The 26,368-nt window shown below is 43.4% G+C and overlaps 1 protein-coding gene and 1 long non-coding RNA gene across 2 annotated transcripts in view; one reads left to right on the top strand and one right to left on the bottom strand.

Annotated features, from left to right (window-relative positions):
* The window catches only part of LOC102532340 (antigen WC1.1-like), a 60,824-nt gene that overhangs the window by 26,466 nt on the left and 7,990 nt on the right, over positions 1-26,368 (top strand). Inside the window, exons 10-14 of the mRNA XM_072954630.1 lie at positions 19,421-19,729; positions 19,822-20,139; positions 23,182-23,274; positions 23,350-23,664; positions 24,768-25,082. Of these exons, the coding sequence (XP_072810731.1) occupies positions 19,421-19,729; positions 19,822-20,139; positions 23,182-23,274; positions 23,350-23,664; positions 24,768-25,082 (1,350 nt within the window). The remainder of the gene's footprint in view (positions 1-19,420; positions 19,730-19,821; positions 20,140-23,181; positions 23,275-23,349; positions 23,665-24,767; positions 25,083-26,368) is intronic.
* On the bottom strand, positions 102-26,051 carry LOC140691309 (uncharacterized). The gene is made up of 3 exons (XR_012066912.1): positions 25,986-26,051; positions 9,958-10,308; positions 102-346 (listed from the first exon to the last, which is right to left on the bottom strand). It is a non-coding gene; the product is annotated as an uncharacterized lncRNA (long non-coding RNA).

Raw genomic sequence — 26,368 nt, 5'->3', positions numbered from 1 at the left:
ATACAATTTACATATATGTGCTGTTCATTGTTTCTAAGAACATTTTAGAGCTTTAGCTTTTAAGACGTACATCGTTATCAAAGGAATAAAGCTAACCACAAAGTAAGAATCAACAGAATGCAGGAATCCAATCATACAGGACAATCAAATGTGCTTGCATATAGACAAATGTTTTTAGATTAAAAAACCCTTGGATATCTTCCATCTACTGAATCCCAGGAGAATGTTTCGCAGGCAGTCCGCTTGAGGTTAACAATGCCTTGAAATCCAGAACAGGGATTCAGCCAGTTTTCAGACCTGTTGCTAGTTTTTTCCTTGCCAGTGACATGGATTCAGGTCAGTGATACTAAAAGAAATAAGAGTTATATTATGGAGCTGGAAGGACACAATCAATTGGTTTTCATTTTTTGTTTTCAGTTTTTATCATATTTACACACGATTTTTATTAAATGGTCAAAAGCTGTACATTGGTTCTTGTCATAAACACAGGTCTTCACTTCTGCATTCCCTGAACACCCATCCAGGCATTTCAAACATGTAAAAACTCTTTTTGTTGATTTCCTGATATCTTCCTTAATATATTAGTATACTATGTTTTTTTTTTTCTGTCTTAATCAGTTTCTTTTTGCCTATCCACTATGGAAATTGAGGATTTAGCGACTTTCATTCTAGGCTCACCTTCTCTAACTCCCAGTGGCTTTTCTGCCTGCAAAATTAAGCCTTTCCCATATTCCCAGTCTCCTAATTTAGTTATAATTTTGGTAGATAATATGTATCATTTACATCCTTATAAATATACACACTGTTCCTAGCTGACTTTATGTAATATAGGATGAATACTTTTCCTTGTTCTGAACAATGGTTACATTTATCAGATTAAATTAGTTTGTTTTGCATTTGATTAGTTGATATTTTTAAGACTACTAACAAATCTGTGTTAACTCTTTAAATTGCTTTACAAATTATTCGGATACTTATATGTTCTATCAATTTGACCTTCACGAAATCTGTCTCAGGATGTCCTATATTGTCATGCAGAGATGTCATTCTGAGATTCTTTTATGCTGGTTCATCAAAAGTCCTGATCAGGCACTCAGGTTGCAGTGCCTGGGAGGTAAAGTTGGGGAATAAAGGAGGTATATAAATATAAGCCTTACCCAATCTTGGGCCCCAGCAGGGTCTCAGCAGGTGCCAGCAGCCTGCAGGAGCCTTAGCTAACATGCCCAGGTTGGGAAGGAAAAGAGAATGTGTTCGCAGACTTTTTGATTTTAAAGGGAAGTGCTGTATTTTCAGTGTCTCACTCTGCAGGCAGGACTAAGCTGTGAGCATCCAAACAAGCATATATAATTATTAACTTCCCCTGAAAAGTGACTATTTAACCTCTCAAATCTCCACTTTCTCATGGTAAGCTGGGATTAATATGATACATTACAAGATTGAAGTAGCATATTGTATTGAAGTAGCATAAAACCAATTAAGCAGTTATCCTAAGCTAAAGAACAGAATAATTTCTGCTCTCCACTCCTGCACGTCTCATCCAACATAGCAGGTGCTGAACTAAAATTTTTGTAAAAAAGAAATCTCTTCCTGTTACAGTCGTGTGTGGTTTTAATTGAAAAGGTGCCAAATGATAAATATACAAACATCCTGCTCACTTGGCCATATCTGATTCAGAGCAGAGCACGAGGGTTCACGTTCTTCACCTGTCAGTATGTTGGGGTCTGACTTCTGCATCGTTGGATACACAAAGAAACTTGCAGCATCTATAAATTTTCAGAACAAGCTGTCTCAGCACTTCTCTGGCAATGGGGCTGTTTGTTTCTGCAGATTGGAATCTACTGCATTCACTGCAGAATTGTATTGTATTGAACCATTCATAGCTCATGTCTTAAACTGTACTGTAATTTATATCATTGTAATGAATGATGTAACGTGCATTGTGATCAGTCTTCATCCATTGAATAATGTTCTCAAACATTTCTTCTTCATTGAGATGATTTGTGCAAAACTCCTAGAGGACTGTCACTAATTCATTCATTCATTCAGCGAAGACATAGTTTGGGATTTTTAAATCTCCAGGCACTGAGGACATAGAGGTGAATTAGACAGAGAATTTCTACCGAGAACATTCATGCTTATAAAGCAAAGTTGGCAAGTAAACAACTGAGTTCGTGACAGGGTCACCGACGGTAAAGTAGCATTTTAAGAGCAGTAGATGCGGGCACCAAGGAGGGGTCAGGTGTACACGGCTCACAGCCCTGAGTGGCACCAGTCACCGTCACTGCACTGTGCTTCCCGGAGGACTTCTGACAGGCTCAGCCACAGCCTGAGGTAACAGAATTTAATCTCACACTGTAGATTCCTGTGATTCTGGGGGTGGGTGGAGAAAGATGCCCTAAACAAGTTCTCTGTTATGACTACTACGCACTACTGCTAGTGAGCACTTACATTACCAGGTACTGACGCCAACTCATTGAATCCTCACCCAGATTCTATTACCCAGTCATGATCATAACCCTCATTTTGTTGATGAAGCAAGCACTCAGGAGTTTAAGAGACCTGTTCAAGAACACACGCATGGTGTGTGGCAGATCTGAGGGTCAAGACAAGGCAGTCTGTCTCTGGAGTCTGTGCTCTTGACACTGCACTGCACTCTCTCAAGTTCAGTGTGGACCCAGCAAGGTTGGTGTCCTCGCTGAACTGGCTTCCTTGTCAAATCTCTGCCGGGATTGTACACTGATGTCTCTTTTTGTGTCAAAGAAGACTTACCTTTATCAGAGTATCAGTTCATCCTTGCTCACCCTGCCCAGCAAGCTCTGGGGTATGTGTTTCAGCTTGGACACAGTACAGCAGCCCTGAGTGGACCCTCTCCTGTCCAGCCCATCCTGCGCCCCCATGACGGGGTCTCGATCTCATAACAGTGTGATATGTGTGAGATGTCCATCCTGAGCAAAGTGAAACTGTGTGTAACTGGTTATACTAAAGGCATCCGCACGTCATCCTGTGGGAAGGGAGGACTGGACCCCAGCAAGCACCGCCTGCGTTCCAGGTTTCCGGCCGAATGATTTCTGGTGATGGTGTCGAGTCCACAACTGGTGAGAAATGCTAAATCTGGGCCCCAGAGGGAGTAGTGCATCAACTGAAGTGACTGAGCAGATCCTGATCCTGCTCCAGCACCTGAGATTAAATAGTGGGTCTGATATTTGTCATGAGTCATTATCATTAATGTGTTAAGCATAGAGACAGGAAGGAGGTAGGGCTCCTGTACAGCCAAGGGCTTGGGAGAGAGAGGAGCAGATGACAAGAGAATGATTCTTGGAAATTTCATGGGTAAATACTAGAATATTTAGAGACTGAGATGCACGTGCTCAATTGTCTTTTCTCCCTTTTACTTTACCCGAGTCTCAAGTAGAAGGAATGGGCATGGCAGGGAGACAGCTGCTGTGTCTGCTGACCTGAATTGGGTGGGTCCCTTTAGTGGGGACGTGAGGAGGCTGGGGTCTGACTTGCGGCTGCCTTCCGTGTTGGTCCCACGGAGCATCAGGTGTGGGATGGGGAAGGCACGGAGTGTGTCTGAGCTGTGGTGGGGACTCTGGGGCGGGGGTGGCACAGAACGCTTCCTCCCCATGTCTGTGTGCAGAGATGTTGAGAGCTTGGGGGAGGGGCCGTGAGGGTGGGTTTGGGTGGACTGCAGGGGAGCATCATGGGAACACTGAGCCTGAGGGAGTGTGAAGAATGGGGTAGCATGTTCCTGATCTTGAATTTTGTCACTAACCTGCATCCCCTTACTGCCCTTCCCAGTCTCGATACTCATCCCGCGGCTACTTTCTGGGGAGCCTGTGGGAGCTTCTCTGATCAATGGAGAATAGAACAAGGCAGCCATGGCTAAGCTGGGCATAAGCCCCTTGCTCTTTTGTTTTCCCCTTAACTCATCTGGGCTTTCATCCTTACCTCCACCTTGACCCGAGAAAGAGGTGGTGTCACTGATGGGTTCAGGAAGCATCTACCTCCCTCTTCTATTTCACGTGCCTCTCCTTTGTCCCCCAGCCTGCAGGCATCCTCTAGTAAAAGACTTTCTACTTCCCCTTTCTATCCAGGCCATTTCCCTTAAATTATATTTTGCATCTTCATTAGCTATGGTGCACAATACAGTTGTGTTCTAAGTCCTACCAAATCAAACTCTGAATATATAAATGGGAGAAAGAGCTGAGCTTTAGAAAACCTTATTCTTTGAAAGAGATTGATTTTCTTCTTGGGGCCCCAAAATCCTATTTTTTCAGGGCTAGAGTTCAATGTTGAGTGCTTGTTTCTCTTAGTTCATGTACAAACAATCTTTTTCTCTCGAAACGTAATTTGGTGACTGACTGAAAGGGATGTTTCACATAAAATGAAATTCAATAAAAACAAAGGGATTTAGCATATTTTAAAATCCCCCTATAACCGCTATTCTTTCTATCAATCTATCAATCCATCAATCTATCAACCTATCACCCTATCTATCTATCTATCTATCTAGTCTATCTAGTCTATCTAGTCTATCACCATCACCATCACCATCATTGGGGCGGGAAACCCCATAAAAAGACTGGTGTGACCCCCAGGTAGGGTCACTACTCTCTTGCCAGCACCATCTGGTTCCCTGGCCCAGAGGCTCTATCTCACTTTTTGCCTCTGAAATGGCGTACTTATCCCTAAAATTTTATTGGTTCCTTTAACTCACTCCTGATTGGTTATTTCCCTAACTTCTGATTGGTCCATTTGTTGTACCTCATTTGCATGGAGCTCACTCCTCATTGGTTATTTCTCTCTCTCCTGATTCATCTATTTCTACAAAGCTTGTTTTTAGTTGGTCAAGTTTTATTACAACTTATTTGCATATGATGTTGCAAAGTGTAAACCTGCAGTCAGGGTCCAGAGCTTGGAGTGTTAACTCCTCTGGGCCCGCTGGCGTAATAAACCTGAGTTCTCCAATTCTCCAGGTGCTGCTTGGTCTCTTGCCCGGATCCAGGTTGCTGTCACAACTGAGCTGTCACAACTGAGTGAGCTGTCACAACTGAGTTATAACACTCAGTTGTAACACATTTTTTCCACAATTTCATCATTAATCTATCACCCCATCTATCTATTTCTGTAATGTCTACCTATATTTCTATTTTTATTAGTTTTATAGTTCAATGAAACTCTGACATCTTCATCAACAGATCATTCTAAGATGTTCAATTATAAAAGACATATAAATTGTGACCTTTAAAGAAAACCAAGCAATTACATTTACTTGACTACTTTAGCTTCTAGAAATTTGTCACTACCAGCTCTGCCACCTTGCGTTGTTCCTATAAACTTCACACTTGCAAAGTGGAACCTCTGATACTATTAGACAAGCAGCATCTACTTAGAAACTGAAACCTTCGCACTTTGGACAAATGCACTGAAGCGGTGAGTGGATTACAATCTATGTTGGACTTTTCTTTGTAAGAATGAATCATGTAAGTAGTTGAGACATCTAGAGTCCAGCAAGCACTATGTAAAGATTCCATATCTACTTGAGCCGAGGGCTGGCGGTGAGCCCTGGGAAAGGGCAGGGGTAGAAGTTGGGGGCAGTCACCACACAAGTGTCTCCTTTGCCTAAAACATTCCCCACTCTAGCCACTCCTGAACGAGAAAGTGATATAGACATGGGGTGGGATGAAAAATAGGTTTCTTTTCCCTTTTCCTTCTGCAAGAATTTGAGTGATTCAGAGAAGAATAGAAAGATTTTCAGACACTACAAGGCACTATGGTAAAGAATGTAATATTTTTGCCATTTGACCAATGACAAATTCCTCTTCTGCAAATGTAGTAAGAATAATTCCCTCTCTGGATATCAATTACAACTAAATCATCTAAACAGGAGACAAAACTTAAGTGAAAACATTTTTTATGGTAACATAAATTCAATAAAAATGAAGATACATCATGTTCTCTTTGACTTTCCTCCTTATCCTCATCCATTTCTTCCTTTCTCTCTGGTACTGATAAATAAATTGTTACCAATAAGGAGGCTAACTGTTCCCATGTTCTTATTTTCATAAGGATGTAGAATATCGACTAACTGCAACTTTTGATAAAACAGTTTAAACTTTAAATCCCAATACCTTTTTCACATTTTACACTGGGAGCTGCAACTGTCACATGGGCTGGCTCTTACCTAAATTTGACTAAAGCATCTTCTAACTGTAATGTCCATGGGCGGAGAAGGGGATGATGAAATGATTGAAAAGCTACTTAATGAACAGGGGAAGTTAGTCAGTTGGAAGGTTTAATAACTTCAGGCTCCGCCAGCTGATAAACCCGTCTTCCCAACAAAGATACATGTCCCTTTGATTCCAATGAGACAGTATACTATGCCTTCAGGAGACCAGACTGTCCTGTTGGCCAGTAAGAGAACTGTCTGGCTTAACAATCCCTGCTTGAGTAATTCCACTGTTTTATTAGCTCTTTATTTCTGGAGTAAAATATTAAAACTGAATTTCCACCAAGATATTGAAATATAGCAGATATGAAATTATGAATCCTGACAAGTAAATACAGAAATACACTGGACTTGGTTCCATGGCAGTTGGCCCCTTTGCAGCAGATTATGGCTATTAAAGGGATCGTACTGTCAAGAGAAGAGGGTTTTTGTGAAGGAGGATTTGGGCACCTTTCTTGCTGAGTGTTGAAGCCAGAGGCTTTTCCTCATGCTACCCAGTCTGAGGCAGGTGACCTCTGCCCAGAAGGTGCCTGTGAGCAGGTGCTGCAACCCAGCCCGTGTGTCCTTGTTCCCCATAAGCCAGCACCACTCAAACGTTGATGTGCTTAAGAATAACTAGGAAAGTCTGTGACACACAGATGCTATTCACTAGGCCTGGGTGTGGCCTGATAAGTTTTACCTCTAACGAGCTCATGGGTAAAGCAGATGCTGCTTGTGGGTGGACTGTACTTTGAGAAGCCCTGGTCTCAACTTCATCCCCACTTCCACAGCAAACAGCAGGCCCTCGGTCACCCTCAGGACCAAGACTGATCACTCACTGTCCACTCTGGAGAGGACGTGTTGGGAGGAGGCTGATGCAGTTCTTGAAACAGGCTGGGCTCCTTTAGGGCAAGGAATTCCTGGTTCTGAGAAGGCAGAGGTGATCTAGAAGGGGGATGGCATGGACTTTGTCTGGGTGGGCATGTCCAATCTGCCCACTGACTCTTCCACTGCTTGTGAGGCCAGAAAAGTGTCCTCTAAAATGGGGGCCAGGCTAACAGGGGCCTCTCTGGACGAGTGAAAAGGGAGTTCCATCTGCACACTTTCTAATTACTGCACTGAGCGTGTGTTTTGTGACTAAAAGTGACCTTGGGACTGTTTATTATTTAGTAGTTCAAAGTCCTAGGATCTACCATGAGGCAGGGAAACGTTTCCTTCTCAAAAACTTGTACAAGATGAGTGGAGTAAAAACAGTTTGCATTAGTTCACAAGTTGTGTTTGTTCAATATCCCATTTGTCTTCCATGGTTGACTAATCTCCTTTCTTAATGACATGGTGTTTACCAGGATTTATTCAACTTCTCTCGCCTCAGCATTACGTAACTGTGATAATGTGATTTATAAAAAGTACAGTTTGATCATTGAAATGACCCCAAAATGTCTCTTCTACATGTTTTCCCTTTGTTTCTAGTTTCTGGCTTACAGTGCCCCAAACCTTTGGAATTTCCTTAGTGTTGGGCATGATGAAAGTGTCTTCTGTGTTGTAAATGAGACGAATTTGGGAAACAGCTAAGAATAGGTCTGATTGCCAGTAGATCCATCCAGGGCAAGTGGTTAGAGGTGTGGGACTTCCAGCTCTCCCTCCCCTCCACTGCCCCGACTTCTGATGACAGGAGCAGGACTGGATGTTCAATCAGTCACCAGTGGCCAATAATGAATCTATTGCACCCATGTAATGAAGGACTGGGTTCAGAGAACTTTAGGGTTGGTGACCATGTGTGGGTGCTGGGGGAGTGGTGTGCTGGGAGTGGGTGTGAAAGCTCAGCGCCTTTTCCCCAGACCTGCCTTAGGTACCTTACATCTCTTCCATCTGGCTGCTCCATTATGCCCTTTTGTAATGAACCAATGATGTAGTAAGGCAAATGTTTCCCTGAGCTCTGACAGAGAACTTCCCAGTTTCCCTTTGATGCCTGCCAAGTGGATGAAGGGACACTTTCCCCTAGTAGAGCACCTGTTGACCAAAGTTGGTATCAGTGAATCAGTCTGATTGAGTTCATTCCACTGTTAGTCTGCAGGTTACAGAGATGTAGTGTTTGCAATTTTTTTTCCATCCGATTACCTTTTTTATTTCATGCACAGATTCTACAGCCTTATCTTCTCTAGTAGTTCTGTTAACCTGAGAGTTTCATGTGCTTTCTCCTTAGTTCAGGCTCTTTCTAGCTGGAACTTCCTGACACTTCCCTCCTGTTACTGCATCACAGCGTTGGTCTCTGGGACATCATGAATCACAGTGAAACATGAAAACAGTAGGATCACTACCAAAATAGCATCACTCCTTGTGGCATTTTTCACCAGGTCCCTGAAGAAGATGGTAGCTTCACTGTCCCTCTTGCTCATGGTCGTTCTTCCCAGTGAGTTCATCAATATCAGCTTAGTTCTTCTAAACTCTAGGCCCGCTGAGGGCTGGCTCTAGGTATTTATAGCCCAGTCCACTCAAATACGTCTCTCGATCATCTCATCTGCAATTCTTTCTCCAATTCTTAGTGCATTCTACCTCAACTAGAGCAAGACACTGAAAGGAGAAGAGGTGTTGATGAATTGAAGGACAGGGATGGTAAAATAAGAGCAAGAACTAGAAAAATAGAATTTCAATATGAATAGAAAATGAATAGAAAAATAGAATTCCAAAAAATTCAGAAAGTGCATAGTTTCCAGGAGCAGCAGGGCAGAGGGAGGGGCCGTGGGTGTGAGCTGATGGTCTCGATTTTCCTGGTCAACTGCAAGTCAGTCCTCACATATCACTTTAAATATTCCTTCCAAAAACCAGCTTCCCCTGTCTGGGTTCAACCTCCTGGCAGTCCCCACTCCGTAACATAGCTTCTTGTTACTCACTGTGGTTTTCCTTCCTACTTTTTCACATATACTGTTAAATAAATAAATGTAGTCCATATATACATATGTTTGTTTATGTGGATATTTGTATAATGTCTCACTCCCAGCTAGACTGTGAGCACCGTGACATCAGGGATAGGGCTCCCTTGCTCACTGCTTTATCCCCAGCCCACGGCAGTGCTTATGTGCAGTGGTGGGGAGTAGATGCTTAGCAAGTGCTAGCTGACGGTGTGTCATGTGCTGCACCAGTAACTTGCAACTTTTACCTAAGTGAGCATTCATAGCTTGTGAGCACTTTTTATTTCCACCTCCCCTTGTTTCTTTCTCTGGTGTGACTGACAATAAAAGCATCGAAAATGAAAAGAGAATGAGTACAAGTATTAGGGAGAGCAAAGGTAAGATAGATTTGGGGTTAAATTTCATGCTACATCAAGCTATGAATTAGAAGAGATTCCAAAAGAGTGGAAGGGTGGGTGCAGGAAAACAATTGTACAGGGGCATCAGCCAATTGACTCAGGCCCTGAGCCCCAGCCCGGCCCTCAGGGCAGGACTGCTGGCCTGGGCAGCTGCAGAGAGGGGAGTAGATCGGGTCTGAAAATACTCTGAGACTCCACCCCCATCTCACCCGGGAGAGGGAGCATGTACTCCCGGGACATGTGAGTGCTGGACAGAGTGGCCCTACGAGCTGAGAAAGATTCCCGATGGGGAAACGTTATGTTCTGTCAAAGCCCCTTGTTCTCTTGAGCCCCTCTGTTCCCCAGGACCCAGTCTCCAGATCATTCTGAGAAGTGGGAAAGGACCAACACCCTCACCTGCCCAACGTGGTGGTTCCCACCTCATCCCCTCCATGTTCACCTGTGATCTCCTGTGCTTCTGGTCCTCATTTTCTGCTGGCCTGATAATTATTCTTGTATTTCAAGCCTTCATGTGCTTCTCTGGCTATGAGCTCAGTCACAGGGATGAACAGTGCTTGATTCCACGCGCCAACCGATTCCCATAATCTGACTCCGAGACATCTCACAGTCTGCGGTGATCAGCCAGAACGATCGGGGGAGAGAAAGCCACACATGCTTGTTGATGCAGCTTTTCTACGCCAGCCCCGGTCCCGGCTAAGGACCCTATTGCTCTTATAAGGAGATGTTGAAGAGTCAGAAGCTAATTGGTGTTCGAGCTTCAGATAGTGGCAGATGAAGCCTCCGATAGCATCTGAAATGGTAAAAGATGCCTCTATTGGCTGTCAGGAGGGAGGATGTCAGGGGATGGGTCTACATAGACCTGTGTCGGTGCCCTGACGCCTCCTCACAGGGGTATTTTGCAGCTGGGACTGTGCCCTTGATGACTCGGGGCTCAGGATGTTACTGAACGGACATCTCTCCCTTCAGGGATTGTGTTTTCTCCTCCTCAGCATCATGGTGGGGGCTCAAGGTAAGTGCGTTCCCCCTTTCCTGGATCAACAGCAGGGGGGTGGACACCTTGGTGAAGGGAGGGGTCCCTGGAGCTGTGGTGCTGAAGCCCCAGTGTACACCGTGTGCTTTTGACCAAGAAGGAATCACGCTGACTGTGAATATTGGCTCCTCTCCTGTGGAGGGTTGACTGGTCGTAGCAGCAGATTTTACAGAGAAATGAATTGGGTCTAGACTGAGGTAGGTCAGTTTCAGTCCCCTCCACTGTCTCCTTTGTTTTCATTGAGCATCTGTTGAGTCCCCGTGTCCCCCAGTATGTGTAGGTCCATCAAGTGACCTCAGCTAGGACATGGGCTGTTCCCAACACACTCCTGCTCTGTAGGGGACTGGCCCGTGGGATTTCCATGTTTTGTGCATTTGTGCTCCCTTAGGCTCTGTGTGTCTGTGTCTGTGTCTGTGTCTGTGTCTGTGTCTGTGTCTGTGTCTGTGTGTGTGTGTGTGTGTGTGTCTGTGTCTGTGTGTAGGGTGTGTGAGGTGTGTGAGAGGAACGGGGCTTCCGAGAAGGGACTGAGTCAGTTGGTCTGTGAAACACCCGGAGCCCCCACAGTTGGAGTGCCATGTCAGCTGCACGTACCCAGATCATAGATAATCTCGCACCTGCCTGCCCCTCTCTGGTTCCTCTCCTCCCCCCCCCACAGCCTCCCCTCTGCTTGTCGAGTGCCTGCCCAGCACTGGCTCTGTGAGGGGTCCTGCCTCCCAGCCTCCCCTCTTCCTTCCAGGGTCCCTTGTAGGTCAGAGGACCCTGCAGCAAAGAGTGGGGACGTCTTGTTTATAGAAATTAGCTGATGCACAACCCCACTTATGTACAGTTTCTCGAGTCCCTGCCCCAGTGCCCGGGGACTGTGTCCTGATGTGCTGGACTGGTCCTTTCCACTCCCCAGGATCCATTGTGAGTCCTGTAGGTGCATTTCCTCTCATGCCCTCTTTTTTCTCTCCTTGTGAGTGGGTTTCCACTGAGCGAGTGGACAGCAGGCATCTGGTTAGTGCTGTTGAAAATCTAGTCTTCAGCCTGGAGGATGTGGCTCTTCCAGGTTTGGGTGCTGGACCAGCTGAGACCACATAGACACCTGTCTCCTCTCAGTGCTCATTATCGTCCCTTAAACCTCAGTTCTCTTGGTCCCATAATTCTGCTTGGGAAACCCCATCTCCCCAAGTCTCTGCTCCACCAGTGTTGACCAGATGCTCGTGAAGATTACCCTCCTGATGGCTCTCACATGCAGAGGTGGGTTTTGGTCCCATGAAACGGGAGTTGGGGAGGGGTAATGAGTGCTCTGATACCAAGTCCCCGCCTCTTCCTCGGAAAACTGTAGGCAGTTTCCGCAGCAGTTCCTTGAGGAGCAGGAACATTTCACTGAAGCCAGCACTGTGTTCATTTTCTTCAAAACAACACCGTTCAGATTTATTCTACCAACAATTTATTCTTTTGCTTCATACAACAAGGGCTTGCTCCTTGTTACATGGTAGTCCTCGTCTTTCTAAACATTTGATGATTTCTGAGCTGGGCGCACATTACAGGAGTCTCCACCTTGAAATCCCCAATGGGCATTGGCAGAAAATTACCCCTCCAAGCACAATGTGTACCATTAGACACAATAACATCGACCTTCAAGATTAGATAATTCTGGATATATTATTTTTTAACTGGTTTCTAAAATCAATAATGTATTTTAGACATTTTTCTATGCCATTAACTATCTTGTATACATGAATCATTTTACTGCAGTATTACAAAAATATAGGATATCACAGGGATAATACTGAAATTTTAATTGTCTCAAATATTTAGTTTTATGACTGAAAGTCAACATGCTCAGCTTATCACCTGTGTTTGGCATTTATTTGTTTTCAATGTTTTTGCTATTATGGAAAAAGCTGCTCTGAACTTCCCTGTATTTCAATGTAAGCACCATCCACGAGTGTTTCTCTTAATCACATTCTAAGACTGGAATTACTGGTTTATAGGCTAGGAATACTTTAAAGGCTTTTGACCCAGAGACTAATGTCTGTGAGAAATGTTTACACTGAATTTTATTAGCACTATTCTGTATCAGAATGTTAATTTCCATGTACCTTTCCCAACATTGTCTTTTTATCATGTTTTTACATCTTTGGTAGTTTTGCAGGCAAAAGCTGGCATATATTAGCCAATTTAATCCTTCATTTGTAAATGACTTGCTCATGACATTCGTCCTTTTTAACTGGGGATGTTTGTCATTCTTGTCATGATTCCTATTGCGGCTCCTTCTACTATGACTGCTGCTGCCCGACCCCCAGACCCCACACCGCATTCCCTCACGCGGGCTCATCTCAGCGCCCAGCAAGGCTACAAGGCAGAATATATTTATTTCAAAAAGCAGATCAGAAAACTGAGGCAAAGCAAAGTGAAATCCCTTGCCTAAGGTGAGACAGGTGGAAGCAGTAGAGGCAAGGTTTGAACCCAGGCAGTTTGGGTCCAGACTCCTTGTCCCTGTGAACAGTTCCATCTTCTAGGCTGACACTGTTTCCTTCAGCTGTTTGGTTTCATTTTACCTTTTCTCTGTTTTTAGATCCATGGAAGTTTCTAATATTAACTGTCTATAAAAATTTCCCTTTTATGTTTCTGCTTTCGAAGCTTCATTAAGAATATTCTTTTCCATTTCAATTTAAATAAATTATTGTTATCTGTTGTATACATATATTTAAATATATTACAACACTAATAACTGTGTAAGTTATTTCATATAGGATATGAAGTTATATCTAATTTTACTTTGTTTTTACTATGTAATTCCTGAGTTATGTCTTTTTCTTTTCTCTCTGATTTCAATGCCGCATAAAGAAACACGCTAAATGACACCATGGCATTTTCCATACCTGCTTTTTGGAATTTATTTAGACTTTCATTCCGCAAGTGTTTATTGATTTACAGATCGCCTCCTAAGGTATTGAATTCCTAGCCTTTGCAGTTCACTAGGTGCTGGGGCCCCAGTGGTGATGAGTGAAGCGCTCCCTGGCCTGTAAAGCTAGTGAGGCTGGGCACCAAGACAAGAATTTGGAATAAACTCTGACAAGTGCCATCAGCAGGGACACCAGCAGCGTTACTGAATCTAGCTGGGAGAAGCCGAGAAGGCTTCCTTAAAGAAGTACAATTTAAGCGGAGGCCATGCATTCTGGAAATGAAGTTGTTTACTGTTTACTGTGTATGCTATTGTTAATAATGTCTAATATATAAACCCATGTTTGCATACATGCTTCCTATAGGTCACTTTTATATAACATGATTTATTTTAAATAGTTTATTTCAACAATCAAATGCTGAGACATATACACTAAGCTCCCGTAAATATTATTCTGTCATTTTTTTCTGTATTTGCAAAAGCTTTGTCCTATATGTATATATTTTTCTATTTTTCCAGCTTTATTGAGATACAATTTTTATATAATATCGTGTAAGTTGTATAATGTGATGATTTGAAATACATGTAGATTACAAAATGATATCTATCATATCACAGAGTTAGCTTTTTATGTGAATAATGAGAACTTTTAAGATTGACTTTATTAGTAACATTCAAGTATAGAATCCAGTATTACCAACTACAGTCGTGTGTATATTACATCCCCAGAACTTATTTATCTTATAAGTAAAAGTTAGTACACTTTAACCTCGTTCAACTATCCCCCCGCCCAACCAGCCCTGACCAGGCAACCACTCATATACTCTTTGTTTCTATGGGTTAGGCTTTTTTTAGATTCCACACACAGATAAGTGAGATCAAACAGTATTTGTTTTTCTCTGTCTTACTTCATCTAGCATAAGGCCCTCAAGGTCCATCCATGTTGTCACAAAGGCACAATCTCCTTCATTTTTACAACTGAATACTTACTCCATTATGTGTATATCCATATCACCTACGCCTGTGTATACCTGTATCTAAATCTACAGATATACCCAAAAATCTCTCTCTATACGTCAAGTATTTTTCACATTTTCTTTATCCTTATAATTGTCAATGAGCAATTAGGTTGTTTCCATTTCTTGGCTGTTGTGAATAATGCTGCCGATCATGGGGGTGCAGGTATCTCTTCAAGATCATGATTTCATTTTTTAAGGTATATACCCGACATGGAAGTTCTGGATCAGATGGTCGTTCTATTTTTTATTTTTTGAGAAAACAGTAGTCCATAATGTTTTCCACAGAGGCTGCACCAATTTATATTACAAATTTCCCCTTTTCTCCACATCCTTGCCAACCACTGTTATCTGTTGTCTTTTTGATCATAGCCATTGTAAGAGGGGTGAGGCGATAGCTCGTGGTTTTGATTTGCATTTTCCCGATAGTGAAGTTGAACATGTTTTCATGTACCTGTTGGCCATTTTTTTATCTTCTTTGGGAAAAATGTGTATTTATATCCCTTGCCTATTTTAAAATCAGATTATTTGTGGTTTTGTGTCTCTGTGTGTGTGTGTTTTTGCCATTGACTCATGAGTTTCTCATATATATTGGATATTAACCACTCTCAGACATGTAATTTGTAAGTAGTTTTTCCCATTCCGTAGGTTGTCTTTATTTCGTGGATAGTTCCTTTTGCTCCACAGGAATTGTTTAGGTTGATGTGGTCTCACTGTTTATTTTGACTGTGTTGCTTGTGCTTTAGGTGTCATATCCAAAAAATTATTGACAAGATCCACGTCAGGAAAGTTTTTTCCTAAGAGTTTTATGGTTTCAGGTCTTAAATGAATTTAAGACTTTAGTGCATTTTAAGTTACGTTTCGGAAGTAGTGTAAGATAGGGGTTCTAGTTTCCTTCTTTTGCACGTAAATATCCAGTTTTCCCAACACCGTTGATTGGAAAGACTCTCTTTCTTCATTGAGTATTCTTGGCTTGCTAGTCAGACATTAGTTGACCATATATGCATGGGTTATTTCTGAGCCCTCATTCTCTGCTGTTGGTCTGTGTATCTATTTTCATATCATTGCTCCATGGTTTGATTACTATAGTCATGTCATATAGTTAGGTATCACAAATCCAGCTTTGTTTTTTTTTTTCAAACATTGCTATGACTATTTGAGGTCTTTTGTGGTTTGCAATGAATTTTACTTTTTTATTTTTTTCTACTTCTGTGAAAAAGCCATTGGTCTTGATAGGAATTACATTGAACTTACAGATGGCTTTGGGTGGGATGCACATTTTAACAATATTAAATCTTCTAATTCATGAACATGGAATAGCTTTCCATTGATTTGTGTCTTCCTCAATTTCTTTCATCAGTCTTATATTTTTTATAAGATTTTTCACCCCTTGCAAATTTATTAACTATTTTATTGCTCTTGATACAATTTTAATGAGATTGTCCTCTTTATTTTTCCCAGATGTTTCACTGTTAGTGTATAGAAATGCAAATGGTTTCTGTATGTTGATATTGTGTGACTTTATTGTATTTGTTTATTCATTCTAACAGTTTTTTTTAACTTGGTTGGAGTGTTAAGGTTTCTACATATATAGCATCATGTCATCTACAGAGACGATTTTAATTCTTTCCTTCCAATTTGGATGCTTTTATTTCTTTTTTTGCTTAATTGCTCTTGCTGGGACTTCCAGTACTACAAGGATGAAATAAGAAAGGAATTAGAATTGTAAGAGTAGACACCCTTGACTCATTTCTGACCTAAGAGAAAAACCTTTCAACCTTTCACCATTGAGTGTGATGTTAATGCTAAGCTTCTCATATATGGTCTGTATTATGCTGAGGAATATTCTTTCTATATCTGAGTTTTTGAGAAGTTTTTAAATCTAAGGATATCAAAATTTGTCAGTTTTTTTCTCCATCTATGAGATGATCAGATGATTTTTATCTTTCGTTCTATTTATATAGTGTATCTCATATATTGACTTGCATACGTTTAACCATCCTTGCATCCTAAGAATTAATCTCATCTGATCATGGTGTTTAATCCTTTTAATGTGGTGTTGAATTCAGTTGGCTAAATTTGTTGAGAATGTTTGCATTTATATTCATCAAGGACATCGGCTTATAACTTTCTTTCCTTGGAGTGTCCTTACACGGCTTTGGTCTCAGGTTAATGCTGGCCATGTAAAATGACTTTGGAAGTGTCCCTTCTTCAGTTTTTTGGAAGAGTTTACGAAGGATAAGCATTATTTCCTCTTAAATATTGGGTAGAATTCACCAATGGAAACACCTATTCCTGGCCTTTTCTTTTCTTGGGAGATGTCTAAGCACTGATTCAATCTCTTTCCTCATTGTTGAGCTCTTTCAGTTTACTGAGGCCTCCCTCAGTCCCTTATCATGCGGGTCTCTCCACACACAGCGGACACCGTGGCAGCTGGCTTCATCAGAGCAAGAGAGAGAGCAAGATAGGGCAACAAGGGAGAAACGAGAGTCGTCTTAAAAGCTAATCTCTTAAGTGAGAACTCGTTACTTTTGCCAGATCCCACTAGTTGGATGCATGTTATGAGATGCAGTCAAGTGTGGGGGGTCACACAGGGACATGAATACCCAGACGAAGGCATAGTAGGGACATTTTAGAGGCTGCTTATCACAGTCCTCTGTTCCTAAGCTAGATGAGAGTGCCCCCGATGGGAAAGAGAAGGCGAGGGAAGCTTTCTCCCTGGCATCATGGTCCGTGAGCTGTAACTGAGACAGGGGGTCTAGGCATGTCTCCTGGGAGGGCAGCATCCAGAGTCCTCTGAAGGCCTGTCCTCAGTCGTGTCCCTGGAGCTGGGATCTACAGGCTTGAGAGAAATTATTGAACGCATCCCTTCCCAGCTTCGTGTTCAGCGATGCCACTGTGGGAAATTACACCACAGAAATAAGCAAATGCTCTACACAGGGATTATTTTTTTCCCCTAAGAGAGCTCATTTTTTAATGCTTGTATTACTGCTTTGTCTGCTAAAATCTCTCCTGTGTCTTGTGTTCTAAGTCTGTGTTTTTCTTGCAGCTCTGGAGCTGAGGCTGAAGGGTGGACGCCACCGCTGTGAGGGGAGAGTGGAAATGAAGCACCAAGGAACATGGGGCATGGTGTATTTTGAATACTGGTTCCTGAACGCAGCAGAAATTGTGTGTGGTCACCTGAAATGTGGCCATGCTGTTGATGCCCCCAGAGGAGTTTATTTTGGACCAACCGTTGGCCCCATTTGGACTTTCTCCCTTCAATGCAACAACACAGAAGCAGGAGTAACTTTAAATCTCAATGACTGTACTGCTGCTGAGCTTAAAATGTATGATCATATCGTGTCTCATGACCAGGATATCGGAGCAGTCTGCTCAGGTAAGACCTGTCTGGTCTGGGAGGGCATCCCCAGCAGGAAGAGCCGCAGTCTCATTCCCAGAGTAACAATGGGACTACCAGGTCACAGCTTTCAGAGTGTACTTGTGTGAAGAGTGTAGTCACACATGATTCTAGAGAATTAGGTGCTCAAGGGAGCATAAGGGTTTGTTTGGCCCCAAGCAGTAAAGACTCTAGACTTGTGAACCACTAGACGCCTCCGGGCTCTGTGATGTGTCATAAGAGATAGGGAGCTGAGGTCCAAGGTTCATACAGGTACAACTGCTGACTTGTACTTCTATGCTTAGTTCCATCATGGTAGCTGTTTGTTATTCTTTCGTGGGATGGTCCATCAGGTGTGGCCACAAGAAAGGAGCAGGCAGACATGGTTTTCTGTACTCACAGGTTCTAAAGAGACAGAGTCCCCACAAGCATATGGGGACTACGTGGGGGAGGATCTAAGGGAGCTGTCGCCGCCAAGCATGGGGAGCCAAGAGAGAGTGGAAAGCTGTGAATAAGTGACAATATTGGGCGTCAGGGTGGAGTTATAATAAGCTAAAAGCATGAGGGAATTTCATTGGTGAGTTTGAACATCATTAGATCACAGTCAGGGGAGGGAAAGACAGGATTTTTGGTGGCGGTTAGTCTTACCACATCTTACCATATTTCACCTGGTCACCTGGATGGGGTGCTTACATTCTGTTTGTGGGGATGTTGGGGCAGCAGGAAAATATGAAGTTCTAAACTTTACAGTGCAGTAGCTGGAGCAAAGCAAGGATGAATGACAATGAGGCTAAGAGAACCGGAAGTGACTCAGAAGAAGTGCTCAGTCCTGTCTAAGTGTGTCTGACCAGAGCCAAGGTGGAGGCAGTAAAGACAGCAGTGAACCTAGAGTGGGAGTTGGTGGTGAGAGAATTTTCCAGAGATGTGTCCAGTTGGTATTACAAAGATGGATGAGATGTCCAAGACATGAATCACATCAGAACACCTGGAATGGACAAAGAGATCAGATATCATATAGAATTCCCTAATGCTTGTGATTGGGTCCTAGAAGAGGACCATCTAATCTGAAGGGATGATGGGATGGGGGAGCCCGAAGGACATTTGCAATAAGCCCTTAGCAGCCAGTGCCAATCAGCTCTTTTGTGTTCTGTTTGAGTGTGCACGTGTTTATGCATTACTGACGTGGGCTCTGTAGGTCCCAGGATCCTAAATGAGAAATTCACTTCTCCAACCAATGCTCTGAAATGTATATTCCTAGTATTCAGTCATTCTGGATGACCTGTCCTGAGCCCTGTATTTTCCAGACCCCTAGATAAGGAATTCACATTTCTAACCAATCTCATTATACATGTTTTTGGGATTCAGCCATTCCAAACTGCCTCTGCAAATTCTTCTGGATTTCTCTACAGAAACTGATTTATGAAAATGCAGTTGTAACACTCACTTTCAAATTCCTGCTCCATACCCGACTCCTGGGGAAACAAAAAAAGCTTTTGCTTCCACGCCATTGCCTGTGACATATTTTTTTCCAATTGCCAAGAAGATCGTGAACACTTCCTGGGTTTATTTGCTTGTTTCTCTTAGGATTTGTGCATCTGGTTGGAGGGCACGGACCCTGCTCAGGACAAGTAGAAGTGCGTTCTGAAGAAGACTGGACTCCAGTGTCTGACGGGAACTTTACCTTCCTCACAGCCCAGGTTATCTGTGCAGATCTGGGCTGTGGCAAGGCTGTGTCTGTCCTGGGACACATGCCCTTCAGAAGGTCAGATGGCCGAGTCTGGGAGGAAGAGTTTGGGTGTACTGGGGAGGAGTCTGAGCTCTGGTCCTGCCCCAGGGTGCCCTGTCCAGGAGGAACCTGCCGCCACAGCGCAGCTGTTCAAGTTGTCTGTTCAGGTGAGATGCGGATCAGGACTCTAACTTCCCTGCACACCCTGGTCAGGTAAGAAAAACATGAGATTTTGCTGAGCTCCTGTCTTTTCTACCAGCATACACAGAAGTGCGGCTCATGAACAATGGCACATCTCAGTGTGAGGGACAAGTGCAGATGCATATTTCTGGAGGATGGAGAGCGCTCTGTGCCTCCCACTGGACCATGGCCAACGCCCATGTTGTCTGTCGTCAGCTCGGCTGTGGAGTCGCCACCTCCACCCCCAAAAGACCATACTTCGTTGAAGGAAGCGATCCGATCTGGAAAGCCCGATTTCACTGCTCGGGGGCTGAGTCCTTCTTGTGGAATTGCCCTATGACTGCCCTGGGTGCTCCTGACTGTGCCCACGGAAACACAGCTTCTGTGATCTGCTCAGGTGAGAGAGAGGGAGGAGCTGACTGGTACTCAGGATGCTCCTTGTGGAAAAAGTCCCCAAGAGCAGAGAATGAGGGAAAATGGCTTCAAAAGTTAAATATTTCATGATGAAATGTTTTTTCTCATTATTCATTCATTTTTTGAGATCAGGGTGAGAAGCATTAAGGGGAATAATATTTACAAAATTAACATAGGTATTTAAGTATAAACATAGAGAACAATGGATAAGCAATAAGTGTACACCTCAGTGAAGAGTTTTTCTCGATCTGAACCAATTGAGAATTGCTGTACACATCAGATTCCTTTACTAGGTACCATGGCATATATTTCTTAAGTACAAAGATATTCATTAAAATTCAGGAAATTTTAATCTCATGCAATATTATTAACTGTTTACTCTGAAATACATCTGAGCTTGAGGTTGTCTGCTTTTTGTGTTTTTATAGTAGAAAGATTAAATTATAAATTCAATACTGTTAATAAATCAAGATTAGTCATATTTTCTATTAGTTCTTATGTCATTTCATGTGGTGCTTTTCAAAGAATTTCTCCACTTTTTGCTAAATGTTTAAATGTCTTGCAAAGGGGAAGTGACACCAGCATCATGGTGGTTTAAGATGTCTCTCCTTTTTGCACTTGTTTTTAACAGCGAATTAACCATACATCCATGATCAAAAGTACCTCTGTGAAAGTTGTGGGATGCAATATCTTATGCCAAGAGACAGTTGGATGGTCAACAGGCAACATGCAGAACGGGAGAAAATATTTGTAAAACCTATAGAAGATCAGGGTTAATATCCAAAATATGTTTAAGAAAACTCCTCAGCTCAATACCAGAAACCCAAACGATCTGTCTAAAGTTGGGCAGAGGAACTGATTAAAGATTTTCCAAAGAAGACATTCAAATGGCCAACAGATGCATGAACGTTGCTCCATATCACCAATAGTCAGGGAGACGCAAATCAAAACCACAATGAGATGTTACCTTATAGCGTTTAGAGAGACTATCATCCAGAAGACGAGATACACACGTAGGTGAGGAAATGTGCACAAGTGAACCCTGTGCAGTGTTGGTGGGAATGTAAATTGATTCAACCACTATGGAAAACAGTATGGAGTTTCCTCCAAAATTAAAAAATAGAGCTACTGTATACTCTAGCACTCCTCATTCTGGGTGTGGACTCAAGAAAATGATACAGGATATTGAAAATACATCTGGACTCCCATATTCATTGCAGCATTATTCACAATAGCCACGATACACAAACAAGTCATGTGTCCTTCAACACATAAATGAATAAAGAACATGTGACACACACACACACACACACACACACACACACAGAGTAACATTATTCAACCATGGGAAAGAAGAGACTCCTGCCATTGGTGATAATATGGATGGACCTTGAGGGCATTGTGTTTAGTAACGTAGATTATACAGAGAAAGAAGAATATTGTGTATCATTTTTATGTGGAATCTTAAAAAGCCTTACTTGTAAAATCAGAGAGTAGAATGGTGGTCACCATGGACTGGGAGGTCGGGGAATACGGATTTGTTAGAGGGTACAGAATTAGAAGATGAATAATTCTGAATCTAAGGTACAGAACAGTGATTGTAATGAACAATACTGAATTATAAACTTTAAAATGGCTAAAAGGCTACCTCTTAAATGTTCTCATTGTATAAAGGAAAGGATAATTATGTGATGTGACAGAGGTGTTAGCCAAAGCTACACTGGTAACAGTATTATAACATATAAACGTATCAAATTTAAACATATGTTGGGGGAAAAAACCCAAAAGCACTGGCAAAAGATTATTCGTAATATCCTCTGAACCTCTTTTTAATGTGTATATGTTCTGTAGTAATAGATCTTTTTTGTTTCTTTTCTTCATTTTTGGAGGGGTAATTAGGTTTTTATTTATTTCTTTATTATTTATTTTTATTCTGGAAATACTGGGGACTGAACCCAGGACCTTGTTCATGCTACACATGCACTCTACCACTGAACTATACCCTCCCTCTCTTTTCTTTTCCCCCTTGTTGATCATGCTTTGAAATGATGAATTTTATGTCTTTTCAGAAAAATGAGGCTTAAATGATTTTTTCTGTGGTCTTTGCCTTATATGTGATTGATTTCTATAATTATATATATTATTCTTCTACTTTCTATAGGTCATTTAATTTGCATTCTCTTTTTTTATGGTTACTTTTTTTTTAAACTTTTTTCATTGAAGTGCAGTCAATTACAATGTGTCACTTTCTGGTGTACAGCACAATGTCCCAGTCGTGCACATACATACATGTATCCGTTTTCATATTTTTTTCATTAAAGGTTATTACACGATATTGAACATAGTTCTCTGTGCTATACTGGAGAAATTTTTCTAATAGCTGGGTATGTTTGATTGACATACATTGCAGATGAAAAATTGTAGAACTTCTTCAGACAGGTCTTACTTCCTGCCTCCAGGCACCTGATTTAGGGAGTGGATGACCTCATTTAAAAGAAAGTGAAGTAGTTAGAGCCGGCATCCGTCCCTGTGAGGAACAGTCTATTTCCGGTTCACTCTTCCTTCTGTGATGCAAGTGTTCCGGAACAGGGCTCCTCCTCTTTGCTGGACCCTGAATGACGCTTTGTGCTCCCCGAGCTCTGAGAGTCTGCAGAGTCTCTGATGAGCTTCTCAGAGACTCACCTTTTAGAGGTCAATTGACAAAGGCCTCAGAAGAGGTGGCTCACCTCTGCCTTCCACATCGGAGAGCATGGGTCCAAATACTCTCACCGCCTTGGGAGCTCTCAGCACTGCCCCAAATATTGATACTTTCTCGGTTTTGTAAACTCATTCTTCGTGAAATGCTCGGCTTAAAACAGAAATTCTGGCACCGTCAGAAGCAGAACGCTCCATAGAGAAGGTGACCTCTAAATAGGGTAACTTCACTGCTGTGTTACAGCTTTCATCTCAGGCCTGATCAGCAGGTCATTATTTGGTTTAATTCAATTTCCTGTTCTTCAACCCGCTGATCATTGCTGTCCTGCAGGAAACCAGACCCAGGTGCTGCCCCAGTGCAACGACTCCGTGTCTGAACCGGGAGGCTCTGCAGCCTCCGAGGGGAGCCCGGCCAACTGCTCAGGTGGGGGTCCCGCAGGCCTAGAGCCCCTCCCTCCCCTGTGGAAAGGCCCCCACTGGCACGAGCCTCTCCCCGCAGACAGCAGGCGGCTCCGCCTGGCGGACGGGGGCGGCCGCTGCGCAGGCAGAGTGGAGATCCTCCACCAGGGCTCCTGGGGCACCATCTGTGATGACGGCTGGGACCTGGCCGATGCCCACGTGGTGTGCAGACAGCTGGGCTGCGGACAAGCCGTGGATGCCTCGGCCTTGGCTCGCTTCGGGGCGGGATCCGGGCCCATCTGGCTGGACGAGCTGAACTGCACGGGGAAGGAGCCGCACGTGTGGAGGTGCCCTTCGCGGGGCTGGGGGCGGCACGACTGCAGGCACAAGGAGGACGCGGGGGTCGTCTGCTCAGGTCTGCGCGGCGCTGGGCCGCGGGCGGGGGGCCGGGGGCGCGGGCCCTGGGGGTCGGGGGTCTGAGCCCTGAGGGAGAGCAGCTGGCAGGGCCAGAGGAGGAAGCCCCTTCCCTGGAGCCCGTCTTTCCAGCGGGTGAGACCAGGTGCTCTCACGTCCTCCTGCAGCGGCTGAGGGGCTGGGCCTTCCTGCTCAGCAGCATCTCCTGGCAGAGCCGTTTCTCACAGTTTCCACGTGAAAGCAGGGCTCACTCTTCAGTTCCCACTGGTAGGAAAGTCTGGAGATCCTACTGGCATCATAATGTCACCACGTATTGAGTAGTTAAAAAAATCAGGAGTGTATTATTTCACTGTTGTGCAGGTTAGACGTCTGACAGGGGTCATGGTGGGCTGACGCCAAGGTGTCCACAGGGCTGCATTCTACCTGGAGCCTCTGGGAAGAATTCCTCAGCCTTTTCTAGTTTCTAAAGGCGGCATGAAATCCTTGGCTCAGAACTCCTTCTCTTTTTCTTCAGACAGACAACCTTCCCTCCCCCGATCATTCTTCCATGTCTCATCTCCCTCTAATCACTGTCAGAGAAAGGATTCCAATTTTAAGGATAGTGGAAATGCAAGTGCCATTAGACTGGGCTCTCATGTTAATCCACAATATCCCAGCTTAATCTGACCATCCCATGGCCCCTGACTTAATCATATGTGTAAAATCCCTTTTACCAGATAAGGTAGCATTTTCAGAGATTCCAGGGACTGGGATGTGGATGTCTCTAGAGGGTCCACCCTTCTGCCTGCCTCCCTACTATCCACATCCCTTTCACATACTCTTCCACGGGTTTGTCAGGAAGTAGGATTCAGCTCCCCCTCCCTGCAGGGTGCCCGGATGAGTGTTCCTCTCAGTTCATTTTCCATCACATCATTGCGGTAGAAATAGAGAGACAGACAGAAATGCACTAACTCAGGTAAAAGGGAGAACAATTTCAGTCTTGTCACCTAGTGAGTATCTCCTCAGCATGGTCAGTGATGACTGTTCACAATTTTAGGGAGAGAGGAACACCCAGATCTTTGAATGGAGTGTCAACTGTGCCCTGTTTCCCCCTTTCAATTTTAGAGTTCCTGGCCCTGAGGATGGTGAGCGAGGACCAGGAGTGTGCCGGGTGGCTGGAAGTCTTCTACAACGGGACCTGGGGCAGTGTCTGCCGCAGCCACATGGAAGAGCTCACCTTGTCCATCGTCTGCAGCCAGCTTGGCTGTGGGGACAGGGGACAATTGGACACTTCTGTTGCCTTAAGGGAAGGTTCTAGACCCCGGTGGGTAGATTTAATCCAGTGTCGGAGAACTGATACCTCTCTCTGGGAGTGTCCTTCTGACCCTTGGAAATACAATTCCTGTTCTCCAAAGGACGAAGCTTACCTCTCCTGTGCAGGTGACTTACTGCCCGTTTCTACGTCCCACCATTCATTGTAGGATGTTGTTAGTGAGATTTTATATTTTCCAGTCTAAGTGTTGACTGCAAGTTGAATTTTCAAAATGATGTTTGGATAAAGATTATCTAATCTATATTGTGTCAAAGGTAAAAGTAAACCTGGGCTGAGAGCAGTTTATGTGAAACATACCAGGGAGATTGGGCTGAACTGTGGGAAGCATAAATAATACTCAGACTTTCTAAGCAATTGTTAAGTAACTACGAGTAGTTATTGATATGCCCAATACCTTAACGTAGGTAGGGACAGAGCAGAGAATCAGTCCTGATTGCTCTGTCTCGTAAACGCTGGGTGTTTGACTCTGAATTGCATCTACACCAGCTAGACTGACTCTCAAGACAGTTTGCTGGTAGATTGCAATTGCGTGTCTTGTAGGTAAAAATCTATATTCCAGGCAAGAGGACAGAGAAGAGAAAAGATATAGTCACTGTTTCCATGACACTTATAATCCATTGTGGAAATCTCCCGTTAGACAGGAATTTCAAGAGTTGTGAAGAATGAGAAAGTACTATGAAGTGTGTGATTGGGGCAAAAGTAGAAATCATGCTTACCTGGAGAACTGAAGGATGAGTAAGGGTTTCTTAAAGGAAGAAAGTGGAGAGATCTTTTTGGTCCATGTAAATCCTCATATAGGAGGAAACATGGTGTCTTAGAGGTACTGAGAAAATTGCATCCTGGCCAGAGCAGAAAGAGGGTGAGAGGCTGTGCTGCAGGATTCCCGTGGAGTGATGAGCAGAGCCAGACACCTCTAGGAGGCAGGACCCAAGAAAACCATCCCGTTAAAATAGGCAGAATGGGAGTAAGGGAAAGTGTCGCCATCCTTTACCACCTCAGTATTCTCTTACCAGACAGTTGGTGTGTCCATCTTAAAACCACGCAACTGCTGTTCTATCTGATTTGCTTGCCTGTCAACTTCTCATCATTCATTCGTCACTTTCAATATCATCTCCTTGCTGAGGGCCTTATATCCACCTAACTGCTGTTACCTCTCCCCAAACTCTTTATGACAACTCCTGACACTCCGTGGTTATCCCTGAGCACACGGATTGCTTTTCTCAGTCCCTCTTGTAGGGTTCCATTTCCTCTGCCCAAACTAATTTGCATTTTACAGCACATTTTAATGCTTTCCATAGTTTATTAATATGTGAAATGACCTTTTTCATGTTTATTATCCATCTCTCATTTTTTTTTGTAAAATACCATGTCCTCAAGGACTTTGGCTGACTGA

The sequence above is a fragment of the Vicugna pacos genome, chromosome 34, assembly GCF_048564905.1.
Source record: "Vicugna pacos chromosome 34, VicPac4, whole genome shotgun sequence".
NCBI classification, from domain to species: Eukaryota; Metazoa; Chordata; class Mammalia; order Artiodactyla; family Camelidae; genus Vicugna; species Vicugna pacos.
The sequence above is the reverse complement of the archived record's forward strand: the minus strand, read 5'-3'. Positions and strand labels throughout refer to the sequence as shown.